This window comes from Crinia signifera, chromosome 4 (assembly GCF_055691185.1).
Source record: "Crinia signifera chromosome 4, ASM5569118v1, whole genome shotgun sequence".
Classification (NCBI taxonomy): domain Eukaryota; kingdom Metazoa; phylum Chordata; class Amphibia; order Anura; family Myobatrachidae; genus Crinia; species Crinia signifera.
Window position 1 is genome coordinate 258996353 of NC_139220.1, and position 19619 is coordinate 259015971.

Below are 19619 nucleotides of genomic sequence, written 5' to 3' on the forward strand. Positions count from 1 at the left end.
TTGGTATTTTGAACATGTTGGCACAATGAATGTCGATAATTTGTTTGTGACAGTTGGTCAATGGGTGTCGGTGTTGTGTCCATCGGTAAATTGACTTCTACCCTTGTAATGTACTACATAATGATCAGTATAAAGCAGTGCTCTATTATACACAATACAATATGCAGGGTAGAGCAACATGAAGCACAAAACACAATGATCAGTAAAATCCAGTCTGTAATACATTACACATTGGTCAGTATAATCCAGTCTGCAGTAAAACACAGTGATCTCTAGAATTCAGTCTGCATCACAATACACAATGATCATTATAATAAAGTCTGCAGCATAATACACAGTGATCAGTATAATCCAGTCTGCAGTGCACTATACAGTGATCAGCATAATTCAGTATGCAGTGCAGTACAGTACACACTGATCAGTATAATCCAGCATTCAGTACAGTACACAGTGATCAGTATAATCCAATCTGCAGTACAGTGATGAGCATAAAGCAGCATGCAGCCCAATACACAGTGATCAGTATAATCCAGCCTGCAGTACAGTACACAGTGATAAGTATAATCCAGCCTGCAGTACAGTACACAGTAATCAGTATAATCCAGCCTGCAGTACAGTACACAGTGATCAGTATAATCCAGCCTGCAGTACAGCACACAGTGATCAGTATAATCCTGAGTGCAGTACAGTACACAGTGATCAGTATATACTAATCTGCAGTACAGTGATGAGTATAAAGCAGCATGCAGCCCATTACACAGTGATCAGTATAATCTAACCCAAGGTACAGTACACAGCGATCAGTATAATCCAGTCTGCAGTAAAGTACAGAGTGATGAGTATAATCCAGTCTGCAGTACAGCACACAGTGATCAGCATATACCAGACTGCAGTACAGTGATGAGTATAAAGCAGCATGCAGCCCATTACACATTGATCAGTATAATCCAGCCTGCAGTTCAGTACACAGTGATCAGTATTATCTAACCCAAGGTACAGTACACAGTGACCAGTATACAGTACACAGTGATGAGAATAATCCAGTCTGCAGTACAGTACACAGTGATGAAAATAATCCAGCCTGCAGTACACCACAAAGTCATGAGTATTAAGTAGCATGCATCACAGTACACAGTGATCATTATAATCCAGACTGCAGTACAGTACAGTGATCTGTAAAATCCATAATCTAGGGCTAGTGACTCAATTCACAATAGATCTCATTGACAACAAGCAATAGCTGCTTTGTGCAAAGCACTTTTTGTGCGTGCAAGGCGAATCGTGGGAGGTGCAAGGCACCTCCCACAATTCGCGGCACCCACCCCCTCCCACGATTCGCGGCACCCCCCGAGCAACTCCCGCGATTCGCGCCCCCCCTCCCGCGATTCTCAGCAACCCTGCCCCCGCAACCTCCCGTGATTCGCGGCACCCACCCCCCGCGACCCCCCCTCCCGCAATTCACAGCAACCCCAGGATTAAATGGAACATGCAAAACACTGACATGGCTATGGTCGACAATGAAAAAGGTTGACATGAGTTTTTGAATATTTATTTTGAAATTTTTGAATGTTTTCATATTCATTCTCATGTGTCGACACCCCCTCCCGCGATTCGCGGCAAAACAATACCCCCGCGACCCCCCCTCCCGCCATTCGCGGCACCACACCCCCCCTGCTACCCCCTCCTGCGATTTGCGATACCCCCCGCGACCCCCTTCCCACGATTCGTGGCACCCCCCCAGCAACTCCCCCTCCCGCGATTTGCGCCCCCCCCTCCCACGATTCGCAGCAACCCCGCCCCCGCAACCCCCCACGATTTGCAGACACCCCCCACCCCAAGGGGACATTAGGGCAGACTGTCTAGAAGAGAGGGACAGAGGTACCTCTGTGTACAGCAGCCATAATCTCACATAAATAACTGCTGTCAGGGCCTGGGACTCCAGACATGGAAGTCCCTGTTGATGACAGAACTGTGTGCATGTATGCCTATACACTCCATCCAACACACAGTATACATATGTCTCTGGAGATGCCTCCACAAAATAGACGTTCACCTAAATGCTTGAAGGAGAAACAAGACATACTCAGCAAAAGTGTAAATGTAACATAAAATATACAACATACTATAATCACTTCTTTCATTCAAAGTTAAATTTTTTCTCCTATCCTGGCTTACTCCCCACAATGGAGTCATGGCTACCGCTTCTCGGTTTCACCTGCACTCCAGTCTCTAGCTTCTTGCTGGCTTTAGAAATGCCCAACGTGTTTCTTCATCTCGGACTTTGTCAGGGAAGGGAGTGTCTATGCACAGTACCGGGAACCAAAGCGAGGAATGGAAGCGGTACAATCCAAGACACATAGGACACAGGTGCAGCTGGGAAGTGGGAAGTAAGCCACAACAAGCATGCTCTCTTGCACTTTTTATGTATTGTGTACATGTGTTTTATCTGTTTACTGTGTGAATTAAACTTATGCTGAAGGTACTTTCACTAGTGTTATACTGTTGTGCTCCCCATTATACACGAGGAAACCTGAATATGGGGAGATGCATTATCTAATATTTGGATGAAAGTGAGTGCATATATTATGTATACACATACACACACATATATATTAGGGTTGCTTACCCTCCCAGAATGGCAGGGAGGCTCCCAATGATCGGGTCCGACTACTATCCGCCGAAGAGGGGGGAAAGTCCCCCACATTGCCACTAGTCACCCAAACAACCCCCCACCCACCCCCACCACCTCGATGGGGGTCAGTGGGACCAAATAACGGGAATTGCATCATTGTTGCCCTGTCCACCTCTGTAAAATGCCTGTAGTACCTGCATTGCATGGCGGGGGGCATGGCCACGATGACGCTATCATGCTGGCCACACCCCCAAACACTGTGTTACCCTCTTAGCCCCACACTCCGACTCGCCCATTTCTCACCATGCCGGCGAACCTGCCCCCTGCCTCACGGAGCTGGCTGCTCCCTCCCGCAGGTGAGAGCCAGAAAGTAGGCAACTCTGACATATGTGTAAGCACACATTGGCGTCATCAGGATGACCACAGACCTTAACCATCTAACAGTGAATTTTCACGGCCCTATCACAATCTAACCGATATATAATTCCTAGACACCAGCCAGCATTCCTGTCATTGGCCATCAAGACAAATCGTCCCCAGACACTCCTTTTATACCTTAGACTCCTCCTTCCTTGCCATACTGACAGGTAAATGACACTCCCATCTAGCCTTTGCAAGGGAATTAACAGCTGCTCGGTTTGATTAGTTATATGTCTTCAACTGCACCAAACTTCAGGGGAGAAATGCATTGAAATCAATAAAGCAGGTAAGACACATTTTCTATCCTCCAACCAAATAAAAAATTTCGGTACTTGTTTCCTAGAACGGCCACACCGATTTTGATCGGGTCGGAAAAATCGCGTCGACCGATGCGATGGACCTGATTTTTACATTGATTCAAATGTGAATAGGGTCCCTGGGACCCTATTTTACATTGGATTCAATGTAAAATTGTCCCCAGACCCCAATTTTAACCCCCCTGATGGCTCAAATGCCCCCATTGTGAACGGCACCCCACGATTGACGCCAACCCGAAGCGTGGCGAGCACGCGCATAACTTCACGCGCATAACTTCACAGGTATACGCTGCGCTCGCCACGCTTCGGGCTCGGTGGCTCGCTGCGCTCGCCACACTTTATATTCTCAGCTCCACACCGACGTGGATAGTAGGGGTATGAAAATGTCGGAGGACGCGTACCGCCGCCCCTTGCGGGCTTGCTTCGCTCGCCGCGCTTTGGGTTGGCGTTAATCGTGGGGTGCCGTTCACAAGGGGGGGGGCATTAATCAATAGCCATGACGGGGGCATATACAATGGGAAATGGCCCATATTGGGCCATTTCCCATTGTTTGCTATGTAAAATGTTGCTAATCGCGTCCATCGCATCTTGTGCCATTATAATGGCACCATTATAATGGCACAAGACCGACGCGATCAACGCGATTACAATGTTAAAAATATTTTAACATTGAACCCTATGGCAAAATCGCGTTGATCACGTCGGTCGCGTCGCGTGCCATGTTAGTGCACACGACCGACGCGATCAACGCGATTTTGCCTTTGCCGGCAAAATGGACCTGATTTCAAAGGAAATCGGGTCCATCATGTTAGTCGTGTACCTTAACTTAAGGTACACAATTACTAACGATTGTGGCCGTTCTAGGAAACAAGTACCAAAATTTCCCTGCGTTTAACACAAAAACACACCTACTTCCTATATACATCCATATACAGTATATATATATATCTCTTATATATTTGGCTACATCTGTCACTCAAAGTATGTGAGTGTGTCTCTAACGCTGGGTGGAGCCTATGACTCACATGACAGAGAACCAGCCCAGTGAGCCCACAGTGCCAGACACCCTCTGCCTCCCCATGCTGCCCAGGAACCTACTCCACAGCCACCAGGTGAGCGCCACCCGCCGCCCCCCTCTCCCACGATTCGCGGCGCCCCCCCTTCCCATGCTTCGCGGCACCCCCCCCCGCGCGACCCCCCCTACCGCGATTTGCGACACCCCCACCCCCCTCAACCCCCCCTCCCGCGGAGTCAGCGGCTCCCCACTTTCGGAGGTCACGACACAGGAAAACAGGAGGCTGGGTAGTGATAGAGGTGTGTGGGCATAAGGGGGACTAAAGAGGAGGGTGGGAGACACTGTGCAGCTTCTGCCAGTGGGTGGGGGTCCAGCGTGGCAGTACAGGAGTACAGGACGGACCTGTGACCGGATCTTAGTAGGCGGATCTTAGTACTACTAAGATCCGGTCACAGGTCCGTCCTGTACTCCTGTACTGCCACGCTGGACCCCCACCCACTGGCAGAAGCTGCACAGTGTCTCCCACCCTCCTCTTTAGTCCCCCTTATGCCCACACACCTCTATCACTACCCAGCCTCCTGTTTTCCTGTGTCGTGACCTCCGAAAGTGGGGAGCCGCTGACTCCGCGGGAGGACAAAGGACAGTCCTTTGTCCCTTTGAGGAAGGTGTGCAGGGCACCGAAACGGTCCATCAAGGACCTACTGACAGACGGCTACTAAGATCCGGTCACGGTAACGTATTCAATGTGTTATGCCTGAGGGTGGGAAAACCAATTGGTCCCATGCAATTGTCACACTTGGAGCTGTGTTATAACTGTGTTAGTAGCTGGATTTACGTTTCTGGAGCTTGGATTATGATGCTACAATCCTGTATAAAGTTGCCTCACTAAAAGAGATTTTTTCATTTCATCTGGTGGTCCAGTGCTGGTTCTTCCTTTCTACTAGGATGGCAAATATATATTCTATATGACTGGGCACGGACATTTATTTATTTCATAGGTGTTGTGCGAGCTATCAATTAGCTATATATATATATATATATATATATATATATATATATATATATATATATATATATACATACATACATACATACAGTATATTTATATAGAGGTTCCATTTATACACAAAGGGCAGTCTATGGGCCTGTTTCGGCTTATCCAGCCTTCATCCTGGACTGACTGTTCTGGATGAAGGCTGGATAAGCCGAAATGGGCCCGTAGACTGCCGTTTATGCTCTGCTCTTGGTGAATATTGCTATGCCGAATGGTTTCTAAATGTCTAATTACTGGCATCAGTTGCATCCCAGTCCTAAGATTTTGAGTTTGGTCACATGAAATAAATTGACATTGCTTTTTAACAAAGGAGTGCTGGCTATTATATCCTCTGGATATTATGTTTTCCTATCTACGTCATGAAGGATTCTCCACCCGCCTATTCTGAATAATTAATTAGTGCTGTCTCTCTCTCTCTCTCTCTATAATTTAATCTCTGGATTTATTGTAGTTTAAATGGAACCTCTACCAAGTCACTTTTTATTATGTGTTATGCGACTTGGAGCACATGAAGGATAGATGTACAGTATGTGAACATATCTGTTCAAATAACACACTTAAGCTGGGTACACATATATACAATCATCGGGCTGTTCTGCCGTTCTGGGACGAACGGCCGTTCGATTGTATAGGTGTGTACGCTGTCCCGACTCCCTCTGTATAATCGATAAACGGCCAAAAACGGTCTTGTCTGTCCATACTCGGTCGGTTGAAGGTTCAGTGCTGTTTAATATTCATCCGACAGGATGGGCCCATATCGGAACAAAAGTGCAGTGTGTACACACGTTCGATCGATATGCTGGCCGTTCTTGCGATTATACTACCAAAGCTGGAACGCGCATGTGGGCGTTCCGTAGCTACATGATCTCACCTACAGCACAAGAAGCGTTTACCACTCCCCATGTATATTTAAAGAAATAATCATAATATACATGCACCCCATCTTTATAGCAGGTCGCCGTATCTGTCCCTAGTCACCCTGCCGGCTGCTATAAAGACAGGGGAAAGCGTCTACAGTCAGCCGGCAGGGTGACTATAGACAGATATGGCAAACTGCTATAAAGACAGGGGAAAGCGTCTACAGTCAGCCGGCAGGGTGACTATGGACAGATACGGCAAACTGCTATAAAGACGGGGTACACGACTACAGTCAGTTTGCTGTATCTGTCCATAGTCACCCTGACGGCTGACTGTAGACACTTTCCCCCATCTTTATAGCAGTTTGCCGTATCTGTCCATAGTCATCCTTCAGGATGACTGTAGACGCTTTCCCCCGTCTTTATAGCAGTTTGCCGTATCTGTCCATAGTCACCCTGCAGGCTGACTGTTCTCTGCACAGCCAGTACTGATGTAAAAAATGAATCACTTTTGTTTAGGTTCTGTACTCAAGCCTCTTTGTTTTGGTATGACCTTAACCCAGCCCATTATTTATTTATTTATTATTATTATTATCATAATAATTGATAAGGTTGATAATTTACAACCTTTTTCTTGCTACTGTTTGGACGGGAGTACATCGGACGTCGCAAGTAAAATTGTACAGGTGTGTACGCGCGTATCGGCTGTTGTTTGTGGATAGTCCGACGTGTCTATGTCCGGTCGAACGGTCGCAAGAAAACAGGGATTGTATAGATGTGTACCCAGCTTTAGAGCAGGATTTAATTATCTTACAATCTTCAATCATCCTCAAAGCAGTGCCTGGGGCTAATAAATTGCAGCCCACAATAAGTCCGCAGGATGCAGACAGCCCGTGGGTCAAAATCCGTTGTAAGTATCTACTACTGCCCTTATCACGGCCAACACAAATGCATTAACCCATAGCACCATGCACTTACTCCAGAATCTATGAGGTAACACGCGTTAGCTACAGCTTGTCATTTAATAGCTCCATACATTAAAGTCTGAGGCTACAAACCCTTCTCCTTGCGTGGTAAGTAGAGGTGACATAAATTTATAATACAGTGACATCAGCATCAGAACTGATGGACACATGTAATATGATACATACGGACACAGAAATCTCCACTCTCATAATATCCCGGACAGCACTGTGACCTTCGTCGGTACATGGTTCTCAGCCCTCGTCTGTATGCGGTCTTGTAGCTTATCCTATTGAGACAATGGGATACGACGGGATTACACGAAGTACCTTTAGTTTTGTTTTCTAAAAAAAGTGTTATTTTTTTGTATTTAAATATATGTTACACATAAAGGGGTATTCAATTAGTGCATTTTTATCAACTAACTAATTCTCCCTCTCAGTATTCAATTGTGGGAATTTTTGCCCGTGTTTAGTACATTTTCAACCTGGGCAAAAACAGACCCAAGAGCAGTGGAAAACACATGCAAATTCAACCAAAAATGATCCACGTGGTTTTTGACCGTGTCGCATTTTTCGACCAGTCACAAAGTCAGCACGGCATTGAGTAGGGCAAATCCAATTCACCCTAAGAAATGGCCATAAATTGCAGATTTATTGACATGGTCGAAAGATCCGAAAATAATTGAATACCCCGCTAAATGAGGAGTGTCAGGTAAATAGCAGTAGCACAATTTAGGGTACTTGTTTCCTAGCACGGCACCCGTCGGGGTTGATCGCATGCCTTAAGTTAAGGTACTTAAGGCATGCGATCGACGCGATGGACGTGATTTTCTGTCAATTACCAGCTTTAATTGCCGGTAAAGAGAAAATCGCGTTGATCGCATCCATCGCGGGCCATTATAATGGCCCGCTATGTGATCGACGCGATCAACGCGATTTTCCCATAGAGAAAACAATGTTAAATGAGTTTTAAAGTTAAAATCGCATTGATCGCGTCGGTCGCATGCCATTATAATGGCATGCGATGCGATCGACGCGATTTTACATAGGCAACAACGGGAAAAGGGCCAATATGGCCAATTTCTCACTGTATATGCCCCCTCATGGGTATTAAGTATGGTTAATGCCGCCCCATTGTTAACGCCACCCCACTATTGATACCAACCCGAAGCGTGGCGAGCGCAGCGAGCCTGCGAGGGGCGTCGGTACGCGTCCTCCGACCTTTTCATACCCCCACTATCCACGTCGGCGTGGAGTTGAATTTATTAAGTGGGGCCGAAGCGTGGCGAGCCCTGCGAGGGGACGCGTATATCTGTGAAGTTATGCGCGTCCCCTCGCGGGGCTCGCCACGCTTCGGGCTCGGTGGCTTGCTGCGCTCGCCTCACTTTATAAAATCAACTCCACGCCCACGTGGATAGTGGGGGTATGAAAAGGTCCTAGGAAGCGTACCGCCACCCCTCGCGGGCTCGCTGCGCTTGCCACGCTTCGGGTTGGCGTCAATAGTGGGTTGGCGTTAACAATGGAGGGCCATTTCACCCATCAGGGGGGGTTTGCAATGAAAATGGGGGGTTTTGGGGCTTTTTACATTGAAATCAATGTAAAATTGGGTCTCAGGGACCATTTTACATTGATTCCAATGTAAAAATCGTGTCGATCGCATTGCATGCGATTTGGTTGGCATGCGATGCGATCGACGAGATTTTTGCAGCCGCGATTAATACAATCAAAATTGCGGGCGCCGTGCTAGGAAACAAGTACCCAATTTAGTCTATACGGCAATACAGTAGGGATGGAGTCTACAGCCCCAAGCCAGTTACAGCGGTTCACACCTGTGTCTTGTGCATTTGAACCAGTTGAGGATGTCCGTGCAGCGTGTGTAATATATTTGATCAAAAGGGTGAGCGTAGGATTCCTGCACCGTCACAGCGTAGCTGGAAGAGATAAGAAGGAAGATGAGAGGTTAATGGTTTCTGGAAACTTGGAAGGATTTTCGTGTAGATCAGCAATAGAGAATGTCGTAGTATCATCAAAAGGGAAATGCAGACAAAAATAAAATGCCCTCAATTACACTTAAAATATGTGCCGTGACTCGTGACACCACATTTACATGCAAGTATCGCCTGAATTTTCCAATCACTATTAGCAGAATGACTGAGGAAGGGATGCATGGGACAGCAGTTTCGTTGGTCAGTGAGCCTGGGTTTGACCAGTGTTAGGATAGCCAGAAGCTGTTAAGTGCTGCTGACATAAGAACATATTTGACACAGCTGACTGTCTTTAATTGTATCATTGCAGGGAAAAGGCTGGTATGATTTAATTATGAAACCTATAGCTCTCTGAAGGTTATTGAACACTAATTAAACATGGCTTGTTCTTGTTTTACCCTGTAAGTTCCCAATAGCTCAATGATGTCTCTCAATGGATAATTTCTTCTAGAAACAACTCAATGTCACTCAGTGTTGTGACTTTACTTGGTATTTTAAGGTGATTCTGATCTAGGTCCAAGCTCTTTACAGTTATAATTTTTCAACTCCAATTGGTCGGTTTGTTCCCAAGTGTTAAGTGGATATGGACAGAAAAACCAGTAGCCAATCAGATCATTCAAGCGGTCACAGTAGTAAGTGAGTGTGCTGAATTTGTGTCACACAAGTACAAGTCATGTACATTCACCCCCTGCTGCTTTGACCACTTACGGGATTGTGTGTCATCAAATGATGCTCTCCACAGAGGGAGCCATTAATGCTTTACATTGATAGCATGAAACCATTAATGACATCTTATCTATTTCTGGGCATGCCTGCCGATAGGAAAAACATCATCTGTGCTATCTATGGCAGAGAGCCTTCGGACCTCCACCATACAATATCAAAACCCTCAACCATCGGCGGCAAACCATCAATGGTCGATGGCCATTCCTAGATTGCTCAGGCATATGGGACAATGGCAGAATGAGGTGGAGAATGAAGGCAGCAGGAAGAGTAACAGAGGGTACACACGGTGAGATATGCACAATCTTTCTATTCGGTTTTTCGTATAGAAGCAAAATCGAAGAGAAAATCGAATGGTCATCGAATGGTTTTTCTACATTCGATCCCAATGCGCGCTCCCGTGTAGTGTAAATCAAATAGAAAAATAGTCTTGACAGGCAAGACTATATAGCACAGATCTGTACTATATAGTCAAATCAAATGCATTTTGCGTACCATTCGATTAGATCCCATCAAATCGGGATCGAATCGTAAGCAAAACAGCACTGGTGTACCCGCTATAAGAATTACAGAAAGGAAAGATTCCCCAACAATGGTGCTTTAGCCTACAGTAACCTTGTACATCTTGTTGGCCCACTAGATAAAAGCTACTCTACTTCTGTCTTTGCAACAGCAGAATAAATAAAGCACCTATAATAGGTACCTTTGTGCAAGGACAGCTGACAGCTTTCATTGTGCATACAAAGAAAAAATCTGTACACACAAGCGTACAACAAGGGCTTAAATGACTATGCATCACTGCTCAATGCTGCCGCACCTCCAGCTGTGTTGGACAGTAGATTAAAAGGGGCAATTATATTCAATATAAAGAATGGCTCAGATTCAAAAAAACAAAAAAAGCCCACAAGGCACCCTAACAGGTCCGGTTTTAGGTATATCCATGCTTGGCTACAGGTGACTTAATAGTACCTCAACCAAATTAATTCAACCACCTATGCTGGACCATGGATATCTTCTAAACCTGCACTGTTGGGGTGCCTTGAGGACGAGTTTGGGAACCACAGAGACAGCTGGCTTTGTGTTGAATATAGTTGCCCACTTTAATCCAGTGGCTGATGCCACCAAAGACAGAGAGGCTTTGAAAAGTGCAGCAGAGCACAGGTAGCCCCAATTGTACAACGTGAATGAGCTAAATGGCTATAATATTTTTTTTCCTCTGTTTTATTGTATAAACACTCTTATCTTGTTGGATATATAAAAAGTTTATAAAAGAGATTTAAAAAAAAGGATTACTCCAGGGCGCACAGACCATATTCTTGATTTTCCCTTGGTACCAAATGAGAATTTCGATACAAAGGAGCCCTCATCAACAAAACACCTCCCAACTCCCCCACCCTGATCATGCTCCCTGCGCACTGTGTCTACTCCGCGCAAAACGCTTTGATGCTGCCTCACTCAAGGATTAGCTCCCAGCGCTTCACATCTTATCTCTTGAAAGTCTTTTCCTGGATTTTACAGCATTTTGTTCTTTGTGTAGTAAAATATTTCACATTCTCTTACCATCAAGGAGAGCCCGGTGACATTCAGAAATGTGAGTTATTTTATATTTCATGCTAGCTAAAAGAGGCCCTCCCTATTCAGAGCCTAATCTCTGACCTCTCTCTCCGTGTGAGATATTACCAGCTAAGTAAGAAAGTCGTCCTGGTCAGTGGAACCAATCAATTCTGGTATTTCATTTTTGTTTCTCCTCGATTGGGTGCCTGCCACACTGCCTCTGCTCTCCCAAAATCAATACCTTCCATTTGTGATTGGAATAAAAGTTACAAAACATCACCCTCAGACTGCACCAGCTCAGTACACGCCGCTCCCAATTCAAAGTGGAATCTGACGTACGGGCTAACATGGAGATGTGAAGGTCATTTGGCCATTCAAGGAAAAGTAACGTTCAATTTCAGCCCTGGCTTCCAATGCAAGATCTTCTTTTATTTCCTTCGGACAATGGTGTATATAGAATATATCATAATTAAACTCTTAAGCAAAAGGCAGTCACTGCTAAAGGGCCAGATATGGATGCACTTTGAATTATTCAATTGTCCTATGATGGGTGTACATGCAAGTACGCAAGTGCTGCAATGCAGCTACAGCACTGATGCAGAAGAATCCAGAGCCTGGTTGACAGGGTGTGGCGGTTTGGGGATTGGGAGGGAGTCCGTTTCAGAAAGTGGGGGCGAGTCCGCGTCTTCGCTGCAAAGGGCAATACATTTGCGCTGGGAGCTCTTAGGTGACCATTCTGAGTAAGTTAAGGCTTTCTTGTACACATTTCAGTTCAGGAACTCCATTAAAAAGGAAAAATCATATATAACCATAATATTTAAAAACAAAAATTCTCCTTAAAGTATGGGTTAAATGTAATGTAGGGTACACACCAGGACGACCACCGTCGTCCACGACCGATAGACGACCATGGAACAATTTCCCTTAGACTTCCCGGGAGCTCCCAGGCAGTCCCCAGCAAACGATTAGCAAAAATTGTGTTTTTTTTGCGGAACGATCTAGATCCGATCCCGATGCGCCCGCGATGGTCGTTAAGACGGTCGGATCGCTGGTTTTTGTTTTTTTGCAAGAACACATGCGACCGTCGTCAGATTGGCCTTTGAAATTTGAATGAAGGGGCTGGACTAGCAGAGGGGGATAGGAATAGCAGCAGCCATTTAAAACCAGTGTATTTCTGCTTTGTTACTAGTGAGGCTTGGTTTATACCTGCTGAACGCTGGACATAGCTATTTACACATTACTTTGTTTTGCCTGCCATTACAAAGTGTCTTTTAACCCTGCACTATGGAGAATGCAGTGATGGGTAGTCACCAGCAACATTACCTGCTCTATTATGCAGTGCTGAAGCTCAGGCGTCAGAGGGCCCAGCGCAGGAGAGCAAGATCATGCTGGACAAAGCAGTGGCTACTGCAGCGTCAGACTCGTTCGCACATGCCACTGCTCAGGGACATCAGGGAAAATAACCCAGACGATTTCCGGAACTTTTTGAGGATGGATGATGCCACATTCCAGGAATTGCTGCGTCTGGTGACTCCCCACATCGAGAAGCAGGATACCAAGTATCGCGTGGCTATCCCTGCTGAGGAACGGCTGGTGGTGACCCTGAGGTTTCTGGCGACAGGACGGTCTCTTGCTGACCTGAAGTTTGGATCCCTCATCTCCCCGCAAGCTTTGGGCCTCATCATCCCGGAGACCTGCAAAGCCATTGTGAAGATGCTGAAGTACCAGTATTGCAAGGTAAGGATGAAAAATACACCGTACACTTTATTGTGCAAACAAAATTTTTTTATTTATAATTTAGGCCTAGGACAGAAACAGGTTTTTTAGGCCTTTCATATGTAAATCATGTGTAAATAGTAAAATAGTAAATAGATTTATTGTGTCAACACAAATATATTATAATACCATATAAAAGATATTGTACAAAAAAAAAACACTATATATAAACTTTTAAGTATGTATGACCCAGTTTAAACTTTCCCAATAAGTACGGGCTACTGTGTGGCAGAGGATGTCTGCCGCAGATATGTAAAGGCTGCGGCCCACATGGCGCAGATGCAATGGTCCCGGGCCCCATTGATGTGCGCCATACGCCATGTGAACTGTGGCCATCACATACCTGCAGCTGAGACCATGTCTGTCGCACAGTACCCCATACTATTGGCAAAGACAAAAGGGCAATAAATGGAGTTTGCTCTCCAGATAGAGGAAAATCCTGTTCTCCCTCTGGTAATGCAGGTACAGGTAGCAGCATATACGTAGAAAACAAAGACAAAAGACACTCTGGTAACTTATGAAACAGGCCCTTACAACAGTAGGGATAAGGTACTGTGTGGCAGAGGATGTCTGCTGCAGATATGTAAAGGCTGCGGCCCACATGGCGCAGATGCAATGGTCCCAGCCCCATTGATGTGCGCCATAAGCCATGTGAGCAGTGGCCATCACATACCTGCAGCTGAGACCATGTCTGTCGCACAGTACCCCATACTATTGGCAAAGACAAAAGGGCAATAAATGGAGTTTGCTCTCCAGATTGAGGAGAATCCTGTTCTCCCTCTGGTAATGCAGGTACAGGTAGCAGCATATACGTAGAAAACAAAAACACTCTGGTAACTTATGAAACAGGCCCTTGTGTGGCAGAGGATGTCTGCTGCAGATATGTAAAGGCTGCGGCCCACATTGGTGGTCCAGGCCCCATTGATGTGCGCCATACGCCATGTGAGCAGTGGCCATCACATACCTGCAGCTGAGACCATGTCGATGGTAAATGATAAAATAGCCTATTTTTTAAGACAGATCCTCAAAAACAGGAGACTCCAGATCTTCTATCAGTAAAGAACTGTAGAATTGACGGTACTGGGAGGGTTGAGAAGGCTGTTTAGGTGTTGACTGGGTATGTGTTGGAATTGTGCTCGACTGGCCTGGTACGGTGGCAGGCGGAGAAGGTGGTACGGTGGCAGGCGGAGTAGGCACTGGTGATTCTAATGACAGTGGTGTGTCTGGTGCACTACCCATGCCAACTATTTTAGTGCCACTGTTGAGATACCCTAAACTGCCATTATACACCAACTCCATGCATAACTTTTCAAAAGTAAGTTGCTGGTCCGGAGCCATGTTGCGAACACACTCTGCCACATAAGTGAAGTAGTTGTCATGTTTGTCCGGGTTTCTTTGCAGGACTCGCTGTGCCCGCATCATAAATTCTTTATGTGCTGCTGCTTCTCCTTTTTTTCCTTTGCCACGCATTTTTTTTGCACGGGGGAGTGGTGGAGTGGGTTCCAGGGTGGGTGGCGGAGTGCGTGCAGGAGTAGGAGCTTCGCTCGATGTACATGCATTATCTGATAGGACAGACAGGTCTGGGGTTGCAGGTGGGTAGTCAGCAAGCTGTAAAAAAATTAAACATGTTTACTAATCAATTCTATTTACTTCTAATTTCAGTTCCCTACCAGCGTGAATGAATGGAAAGTCATCGCAAAGGAGTTTGAACAGCGATGGAACTTTCCAAATTGCGGTGGAGCCATTGATGGCAAACATGTCCACATAGCCCAGCCTATCAATAGTGGTTCTTACTACTTTAATTACAAGGGATATTTTAGCATTGTACTAATGGCTGTGGTAAATGCGAACTATGAGTTTATCTTCCTGGATGTAGGAAGGAATGGCCATGCATCGGATGGTGGCACTTTCAAGGACACAAAGTTCTACGAAAGGCTCATAGCGAACACCCTTCACTTGCCGTCTGTCCAGGAAACTAAACAGGGGCTTAACTTTGTGTTTGTGGCAGACGAGGCTTTTGGCCTGCACGAGCATGTCATGAAGCCATATGCGCAAAGGGGCCTGAACCATGACAAAAGGATCTTCAACTACAGGCTATCCAGGGCACAGCGTGTTGTGGAAAATGCTTTTGGCATCCTGGTTTCGCATTTTCCACACTGCCATTAACCTGAGGGTGGACAAAATTGACTGGGTTGTCACGGCGTGCTGTGTCCTGCACAATTTGCTCCGCAGAAAAGCCACACAGCAAAGGGCTACAGGCACAGCACTCCAAGAAGACCAAGATCTGCCAGAGGAGGTAGTGCAGATATCCTCATTGCAAACCCCAACACAACACTTCACAGGGAGTGCACAAGCCAAACAGGTGAGGGAAGAGTATATGGCCTACTTTAATGGGGAGGGGGCTGTGGATTGGCAGGAGGAATCAATTAGATAGCCAAAAAAAATTACTCACCAATGCAGACTGCGAATTATCCTCCTCATGCGCCGTGACTTCTTGGTTTTCGTGTTCGACCATCAGGACTACTCCTGTCCTCATCGACTCCTGGCTGAGGGTGAACGTCAACCTGTCGTAGTACCAGAGCGATGTTTGATACATCTCGTCGACTCCAGCACCAGACTTCTTTGCAGCCTCCACCTTCTTGTGTTCCTTTAAGAAAACCGTGCGCAGATTCTGGATGCGTTTCCGCACCCATTCTACATTGGCCTCTGGGTGAAATGGGAGACTGTAGCGAGACAAGTCCTCCAAGGCTTGGGTTCTTTTCATTTTATTTGAATACTCCTTGGACTTGGTTTGCCACAGGCATTCATGGGAACGATACTTCTCGATAAACCCTTCTAAAAATTCTTGTTCTTTTGCGTTGGACATTGGGACTGTAAAAAGATAAAACCATTTTAGTTGTTATAGTTATAGCCATGTTTTGTTTCATATTAAAAATTTTATAGTTATAGTTACCAGTTTACCTAGTTCTTATGGTTTAAGTATTTAAAATGTTAATAAACTTTTATGAAAACCACTATACATTTTATTGTGCAGATTGCTATTCACACAAACAGGTGAATGGGGCCTAGCAGAGAGGAGTGCATAGAATACTGCAATGGTGGACAATGGTTATATCTATATGTATATATATACATATATACATATATACATATATACATATATACACACACACACACACCAAACACACACAGGTGAATGGGGCCTAGCAGAGAGGAGTGCATGGAATACTGCAATGGTGGACAATGGTTATATATATACACACACACACACACACACATGGGGCCCACCCGAGCAAACAGTGACATGGTCCGGTGCACGGTTGCCAAACCAGTGCTCTATACACACTATATACATTGGTGGCAGCAGTGGGCATGCATAGGAGAGCATTGGGAGTGCAAACATACCAGGTTGTTGTTCTGGGAGATGAGACAAGAAGGAGAGTCCAACTGCTGCGCCAGCGCTGTTTGCTATGTGGAAAAACATGGCGCCGGGGGGAGTGTTTAGGAAATGCCACTCAAATAGGCTGGATCAAACGACGGACGCGCCGACGGCCGGCCGACGGAGGCGGCAAAAAACACTCACGATCTGCATGCGATTGACGGTCGGTCGGCCTGGGATTGACGGATCCTACCTGCAGCACGTAGGACCAAAGATGCGACCAAACGAGTGGCGTGTACGCGCATCGGATCGGAATCGGATCAAATAAATGACAAAAATGCACAAAAGTACATACAATCTGCATACAACCGGTCGGAATTGGATCTAAATTGACAGAATCGGGCCCTAGTCGTCGTGGTGTGTACCCAGCATAAGATACCTGCTTTACCGTGAGACCTGCATTTTATATTTTTTAACCACACAAGGTTTATATTTAGGATAACCCCCAGGCCCACATGTTTTATTTATTCATATGCCCTAACTGATAATATGGTAATAATTGTCATTGCAATTTCTGCTGAATTTCTGAAAAGTGTTTAGAACCTACTAGTTAAAAGCCCGTCAAAATGAAAGCTTCTGTTATGTACGTTCACTATGAGCTGTGACAGTTTTTAGCCCAAAAACTCTGCACCCCACCCCCGGTCCCTATCTGCTCCTACCTCCAATCACAGCTCCCTCTCTCCATACCCAGCAAGTTTAAAACAGATCAGTGTCCCTGCAAAAATTGCTTTCACCACAATGTAGGGTGATGTAAGAGACTGGCAGCCTGGACAGCTATTAGGTTACTGCAACACACCTAGCCCTAGTGCTGCATATACGTTTAAACAGAATTGTAGACCAACTCCTGTGTTCACTTTTTGGGCGAGATGTACCAAGCTTCAAAAAGTGATACAGTGGAGAGTGATAAACACCCAGCCAATCAGCTCCTACCTGTCATTTTTCAAACCCAGCCTGTAGCATGCCAGGTAGCAGCCAGGAAGCAGCTGATTGGCTGGTTGTTTATCACTCCATTGTATCACTTTTTGAAGTTTGAAACATCTGGCGGCTCTCTGGCTGCCAGAACCCACTATAGACCACGGTACCTGTAAAGTATATACCACAGTACTGGGCCATATAACCTGTAACTTTTCAGTGTCTGTTTATCTGTAATTCTACAATGACTGCAAACCACAGGTTTTTATAACTCAGAAAAGGCCTCACTCTAGTAATCACTGCTATTAGTCTGAACCGCACCAATTGTTTCTAGGGTAAGCGCCGCAAGCTGTCATTAAAACTTAGTGTACAGTTCCTGACCAGCCCTCTAATTGGAATCTATGCACAATGGACACAACTGGGTATCCATGCACAAGAAATGAAGTAATCAATGCTCCAGCAGCTGCCTACTAGCTGTCAGTGACAGTATCTAGTTATTCCCTAGAAATGAGCAGGGAGAGCAGCACAAGCTGGAGGCAGGAACATAAAATAGCAATAAGGTGAAACTGGCCCAGAGTTTAAAGTTTCCCAAGAGGGACCAGGCTGCATATATACAGTAAGTGGCATCTTCAGATACCAACATAGCTCTAATTCTCATGTGTCCATTCCTACGGTCGCAGACAACTAATACAATGTGTGCATTGCTGCCAGTTAGAGGGCAGGCTGGTAGGCATATCCTGCTTTTACACGGTCTCTGACAAACTACTGTAAGAGAGGACCAAAAGTCTGTGTATCTCTGTGTCTCTGGTACATGCACCATACATACTGTAACTAAGCAATATACTGTACATTTACAATGGTTACATTTCCTTTAAGGTAATGTCCAGGTAGGCATATGGAAATGTTCCATACTCTTACAGAGTAATTGGTAGGGTTTAATTGAGGGTATGAAGTTTCAGAACATAATTTTTGCATGAAAAAATCTATTTTAATTAATGAAAGAGAAAGATTAATGAAAGGTGGAACACCTGCCAACAAAACAATCTATTCTCCAAGGTGGTTATGGCATATGCTAATACAAGCAGAATGGTCAAGGAGAAGGTCCTCTATCCTCACTGGTTACTCCTGATAGGACAACTGCGAGGCAATTATAGGATTCCCAAAGTACTAACCTTTCTAATCCTTCCCAAAGATAGACTGCTGGGAACTCCGTGATAATCTGGGACACAGCATACATACATTAGGAAATCGCAGATAATGGCCATAGCACTACACCATGTGAAGCAAATATTTATCATAATGTGGATTCTGAACGTTTCAGCATGTCACTGATAAATGGATATAATGGAAGCTGCACTTCTATTATACTGATACACGAGTCAGTTACCACAACTAGCATGCCCACAGCCATGCGGGTGCACAATCCTGGGGCTCCTGCGATTGGTTCACACATGGGCGTGAGTAGTCACAATCCAGATGGCCGTTTGAGAAATGTATGAGGGGGGGGGGGGGGGGGGGGGTATATCTGTACCAATCTGTGCACCTGATTTAGAAATCACTGTACACGCCAGCTTTGCTAAAATATGCTAAAGTGGTAGGAGGCGTCTGTATTAGACAGGTGACACTGCCGGCATTTGTGATTCGATGCGGTGTCCAAAGATGCAGCAGTGAATCACCTGTGTGAACAATCGGTTGTCTAAGTAGCCCTCAAATTACCTCAGGGTACCCCAGATGACTACATCCAAGTACACAACCATTGTATACCTATAATATGGGACTGAAATGTGATAAGTCCTTGTTTGCTGCAATGCAGCCTGTCCCTGCCCCATTGCAGCCCCATATCTGTACATACACAGCAAATCCAAAAACATCGGAGATGTAAGTAAATATCGGGTTTACAAACATTTCAGAACTAGGCCCTGTATTTGCTGTGGTAATTCCGTGGAAATAAAATAGATAAAAAATAGCCA

General features: G+C 45.4%; 2 protein-coding genes across 11 annotated transcripts in view; both read right to left on the minus strand.

Moving 5' to 3' along the window:
• Window positions 1-19619, minus strand: part of MEGF11 (multiple EGF like domains 11) — a 418300-nt gene that overhangs the window by 292347 nt on the left and 106334 nt on the right. For all 10 annotated transcript variants that reach the window (XM_083184347.1, XM_083184348.1, XM_083184344.1 and 7 more), the window contains exons 3-4: window positions 9090-9191; window positions 7447-7547 (exon numbers count right to left, since the gene is read on the minus strand). In XM_083184347.1, the coding sequence (XP_083040473.1) occupies window positions 7447-7547; window positions 9090-9191 (203 nt within the window). The remainder of the gene's footprint in view (window positions 1-7446; window positions 7548-9089; window positions 9192-19619) is intronic.
• Window positions 14274-16164, minus strand: LOC146072175 (uncharacterized). Its single transcript, XM_083179506.1, has 2 exons — window positions 15751-16164; window positions 14274-14906 (listed from the first exon to the last, which is right to left on the minus strand). The coding sequence occupies exons 1-2, from the start codon at window positions 16162-16164 to the stop codon at window positions 14310-14312; spliced, it is 1011 nt and encodes a 336-aa protein (XP_083035632.1). The 3' UTR covers window positions 14274-14309.